The 6,009-nt window shown below is 32.3% G+C and overlaps 1 protein-coding gene across 1 annotated transcript; it reads left to right on the plus strand.

Moving 5' to 3' along the window:
* Positions 1-3,715: 3,715 nt before the first annotated feature.
* Positions 3,716-4,907, plus strand: LOC120269230 (sphinganine C4-monooxygenase 2-like). The gene is made up of 3 exons (XM_039276573.1): positions 3,716-3,791; positions 3,879-4,123; positions 4,216-4,907. Exons 2-3 carry the CDS (start codon positions 3,905-3,907, stop codon positions 4,759-4,761), a joined length of 765 nt encoding a protein of 254 aa, XP_039132507.1. The 5' UTR covers positions 3,716-3,791; positions 3,879-3,904; the 3' UTR covers positions 4,762-4,907.
* The last annotated feature ends 1,102 nt before the right edge of the window (positions 4,908-6,009 follow it).

Genomic DNA, 6,009 nt, shown 5'->3' on the forward strand with positions numbered 1-6,009 from the left:
ATTATAATTTCATTTTAATTATTAATTATTATTAAATTATCAAATTAATTATTATATTTAATTAAATTATTATTATTTATTTAATAATTATTGTTAAAATTAATTAATTATTATTTAAATTAAATTATTATTTTAATTATTAAATAAAATGGCAAATTGGTCATTATCCACAAGGAGTGAGGGAGAATTGCTCCAGGGGGATTGCTCCACTCCTCCCTCACTCCTCATCCACTCCTCTCTCACTCCCACTCATGACCATCCAAACAAAGGCTTGTATTCACTCCTCTCCCACTCCCACTCCTATCTTGTGAATCAAACACTCCCTTAGTGCTATGCAAAAACCTCGCACGCAAACAATCAAAATTGAGCAGTTTTAAATTAGACCTTCTCGGTAAATATCCTAAATATTACGGCATTGCAGTTGCGTTCAGAGGTTGCACTATCAGCCTACAAAAGTAGAATCCTATTTTGTACCTCTCTGGCAGCTATATTTGACTTTCAAACGGAGCTGGTGTCTAGACTTCAAACATGCAACGCAAGAAAGATGACTTGGAATGATATTAGAAAGAGATCAAAGAGAAAAAAATATATATCTTTTTTTCAGAAAAAATATATATATATATATCTGAAATATATTATGACAACCCCTGATTAGCATGATCTAACTTTATTAAATATTTGTTGCGGATGACGCTTATTTGCAAATTGATCTATTTCTATTCAATCTATTTCATTCTCAATCAGTAATCCGCAAATGAATCTCAAAACAAATAATAACATAAAATATAAATAAGAAAACAAATGAATTTTCTCTATCCTATGAACTTAATTCGATTTATGATTTCTCATTTTATGGACATTGATAAGATCTTTCCATTTAGGAGCATCGTAGGATGGCATTGTTAGAATTTTTTATATTTTTGGTACTAGTGGGCCCTATATGGGCTTTATATGGGCTTAGGGGTCTTACACCAAAAAGTCTCAAGACTTGGTGGCTCAACCTCTATATCTATATATAAACCCATTACAATTCTATTACACAACCGATGTGGTACTATATTTCCAACACTCTCCCTCAAGTTCAACTGCGGTCGAACTTGCACAGATTTGTACACTAGAGATCTGTTTATCAGGACTTGTACACTACTTTATGTCTCAGAGGTCCTACACACATGGACTTGTACACTACTTGTGTCTCAGAGGTCCTATTTTAACTTGACTTGTGTTCCTTCTGGAACCTCAGAGGTCTTTTTACTAGGTCCCATTATAACTTGTCTTTTTTTTTTATCAGAATCATTTTTTTTCCCTGAATCTCTGATACCATGTTAGATTTTATATTTTTGGTACTAGTGGGTCCTATATGGGCTTTATATGGGCTTAGGGGTCTTATACCAAAAGTCTCAAGACTTAGTGGCTCAACCCCTATACCTATATATAAACCCATTACACTTCTATCACACAACCGATGTGGTACTATATTTCCAACATCCTCCCTCAAGTTCAACTCGGTCGAACTTGCTCGGGACTTATACACCGGAGGTCCTGCTTACTGCAGACTTGTACACTACTTTGTGTCTCAGAGGTCCTACACACATGGACTTGTACACTACTTGTGTCTAAGAGGTCCTATTTTAACTTGACTTGTCTTCCTTCTGGAACCTCAGAGGTCTTTTACTAGGTCCCACTATAACTGCCTTGATCATTTCTGATACCATGTTAGAATTTTTTATATTTTTGGTACTAGTGGGCCCTATATGGGCTTTATATGAGCTTAGGAGCCTTATACCAAAAGTCTCAAGACTTGGTGGCTCAACCTCTATACCTATATATAAACCCATTACAATTCTATTACACAACCGATGTGGTACTATATTTCCAACAGGCATAACCTTAAGTAATTGTTTCTGAAGTACTATTCGTAAAATTACTAACATGCAATTAGAAATGGTTTTCAAAATGTATCTGAAAATTATAATTATGGAGTGATTTCAAAATCAGCTCTAAAAAATGTTCCTAAAATATATACCAGTAGTAGTAACTTAATTAATTCCTATATGATAGGATTATTTACTCCACACAAATCTAGTTCAATTGGAGAGCCAATGAAATGATTAATCCTTTGTAAAATCTATGCTAGAGAAGCTCATGAGTTGCCCACTCTGAAATTGCTTGGTTGCCACAGACTTCATCATCAATGGAATGTAGTGTGTGAATGATACCTTTGAATTTCTAGATGATAAATTTTTCTCCATGCATGCTAGAGTTATTTAGTACCCACACAAACATACTTCAATTTGAGAGCCAATGAGATGATTAATTTCTCCTAAATTAACTCCACGCATGCTAGAGGAGCTCATAATTAATTAAGTTGCCCAATCTGACAAGTACTGCTTAGCTGCCACAGACTTCAACATCATTTAGGATGCATTGTTTGAATGATACTTTTAAATTTGCTAGATGATGTATATATCTCCCTCTTAATATCATTCAGGATGTAGTGTTTGAATGATGCAAGTCTTTTGCTCCACACAAAAATAGTTTAGTTAGAGAGAGCCAATAATGACATGATCAATTTTTATGAAGTCTATGCTAGAGAACCTCAGAAGTTCCCCAATTTGACAACTGTTTGGCCGCCAATATTTTAATATCATACCGGATTTCAGAAGTTCCCCAATTTGACAACTGTTTGGCCGCGAAATATTTTAATATCATACCGGATTTAAGATTAGTGTTTGAAAGATACAAGTATTGACTCCGCACTAAATATTGTTGCATTGTAGAGCCAGTGAGATGATCAATTGTTATAAAATCCATGCTACAGAAACTCATAAGCAGTGTTTTAACAATTGTACAATTCCAGAATGTTTAACCTATTAATCCCTAATATATAATACCACAGTAGCTGAGTGGTTAAAATACTTAACTCCCAGAGATCAAGGGTTCAACTCTCTTCTAATGTATGATTGAAGCGTTATAATAAAAGTGCCCATGTGTTTGGGTTAGTTGATCCACATCATCCAAAAAAAAACCAGTTAATTTCAGCATACTAGATATTTTTACTAACCAATCCCTATAACTCTATAAAAATAACACATTAAGTAAAATATTGGAAAACCCATTGTAAATCAATAAAAACGGATATATACTATTAGTATTAAACTGGGCTCAATTTTTTTTTCTTTAATTTATTTTTTAAAATTAAAAAATAATAATAATTTTTTTTCAAAATTTGAATATAATATACGAGTGAAGGAACCATAGAGTCGTAGACTAGAAATACTATATTTAATATTATCTTTTTAATCTCATATTTTAAATGTTCTCATGTTATAAAGTTTGAATTGGGACTATATGTATTATTTTTAATTTATTAATTAAATTATAGATTTAAAATAACACTTTAATATACTTGACATTATAAACTTTGAAAAGAATTTAAAAAAAAAAACTTTATAGCAATTAAAGCTATATAATATTTTTATTTAAAGTTTTATTATAATTATTTATTATTATATGAGCAACAGGTTATAGCCATGTGGTATGTGAGGGTATTACAAAACACTACTTGATGTTGCGCAATCTCACAACTGCTTCCCTGCCAAAGACTTTATTACCATTTGGGACGTAACGTGTTTGAATGATTTTGTTGAATGGTCTTAGTCTACATGATATATATATGTATATATGTATTTCCATTCTAAATCCAACACTAGTAAAGGGGCGTACTAGCTCCACATTTCTCATCAGCTTCTGGATTAAATCTCCGGTTATCTTTAGAGACGTAAAAAAAGGTTTGAATACAATGCATGGTCTAGTTCTTTAGCAACATATTAATCATATATCATTGTTTGAGCTCACTTACCTTCTCTATTTTGCAGAAAGCTTAACCAATATCAACAAATTAATGGAGATATCTGAAGAGATGTTAAGCACACTCATTCCACCTGTGGTGTATTGGGTGTTCTCAGGGATATATGGATTGCTAGCAATATATCTCAACAAGTACAGATTACACCCAAAAGGTGAGGAAGAAGAGAAAAACTCTGTATCAAAGATAACAGTTATCAAGGGCATTTTGATCCAACAAGCCATGCAAGTAGTCATAATCTACATGGCCACAAAGGTAACAACATGTTCATAACTTATATATTCGAAGCATTTGAAAGCACATATATATATATATATATATATGTAAACGTGCATGCTTGCATGCAGGTTAGGTCTAATGAAGGACCAGCAGCAGCAAAGGAACAACAACCCTCCCTACCAGTGATGGCAGTGCAATGGATGATTGCCATGATAGTCTTAGACACGTGGCAGTACTTTATTCACAGATACATTCATATAAACAGGTTCTTGTACAAACATGTCCATGCAGTACACCATGCTCAAATAGTGCCCTACGTATATGGAGCTCTCTATGGGCATCCATTTGAGTCCTTTATGGATATCATTGGTGGTGCTTTGGCATACTTAATCTCTGGGATGACCACTAGAACCAGCATCTACTTCTTCTCTTTTTCCGTCATCAAAACTTTGGACATACACTCTGGGTTATGTATCCCTTGGAATCCCTTACAAGCTTTCTTCTTTAATGATTGTGCTTTTCATGACACTCACCATCAACTCAAGGGTCACAGGTATAACTTCTCTCAGCCTTTCTTCATCTCATGGGATAAGATCCTTGGGACTTACATGCCATACACTGTTGAGAAGAGGACAGATGGAGGCCTTGAATTAAAGCTTCTCAAGGATGCTTAGAGTTGCATACATGGCATGCATATGCATACACGGACATGTATTTGCATGTACCATCTATATAATAATCCGTGTGAGATTTATGGTGATGTATTAATCAATGTACTATCTATATATATAATATAATATAATTCGTCTGAGTTTGAAGAAGTAAGAGATTTTCTTGTTTGTAGTGATTATTTCTTTGTTTGAATATTGTTAGACAACACAACTCTATGAAAAATATTCTTTATTTTTTTTTGTTATTAAATATATTCACCAAAAAATTAGCACTTGCTACAACTCAAAAGAGATAAATATTTATTGGTAAAACTACTCATTATAATAAGTCTCCCTCTAAATACACTTTAACAAAACAACGTTATAAGTAATAGCCTCATTTTTTTTTCTAGTATTAAACAATATTTGTTAAACTAATAACACTTGCTACATCACACAAATGATTTTTAAAATTAAATTTCATTTGAGGAAAATGTAATATTATCATTATTGTTGATATTATTACTACTGCGATTATAAAAAATCATATGACATAGAGAAATAAAATGCTTCTCTTATTTTACTGGGCATTCTATCTGCATGTCACGTCTTGAACCCGGTCTGCCAAACTCAACGCGGTAACAAATTGCTGCATACCCTCGATCGGGGTAGAACTCAGTTAGCATGTAAGGCATCAAAACCTGTCTTAATGCATCCTATATTGACCCAAAATAATATACTTCAATAACAAAATAATTGGGTTTGAAAATATAAATTATTCAAGACAAATATAATAAATTTCAAGGTCAACAAAAGAAATAGAAAGTAATAAATTAATCAACTAGCTTGTAGTCAGTTTTTATTTGACAATCACTCCTAAACAACCCATATCTCTCCGTACCAAATTGATGTTCATACCATATGTATTTAAACTCAACAAAGCTAAATAAAATTTATCATCCTGCAAAGTCTTTAGTCATTATAACATGGTCAAATAAATTTTTCCATGGGAGAAATCATCTATCGCAAAAAAGACAAAGTTTCATAGCATAATGTAATTATCTATATTATATATCTATATATATAATATAATATAATTCGTCTGAGTTTGAAGAAGTAAGAGCTTTTCTTGCTTGTAGTGATTAATTCTTTGTTTGAATATTGTTAGACAAGACAACTCTATGAAAAATATTCTTTATTTTTTTCCACAATTCAAATGAGATAAATATTTATTGGTAAAACTACTCATTATAATAAGTCTCCCTCTAAATA

The sequence above is a fragment of the Dioscorea cayenensis genome, chromosome 9 (genome assembly GCF_009730915.1).
Source record: "Dioscorea cayenensis subsp. rotundata cultivar TDr96_F1 chromosome 9, TDr96_F1_v2_PseudoChromosome.rev07_lg8_w22 25.fasta, whole genome shotgun sequence".
Lineage (NCBI taxonomy): Eukaryota > Viridiplantae > Streptophyta > Magnoliopsida > Dioscoreales > Dioscoreaceae > Dioscorea > Dioscorea cayenensis.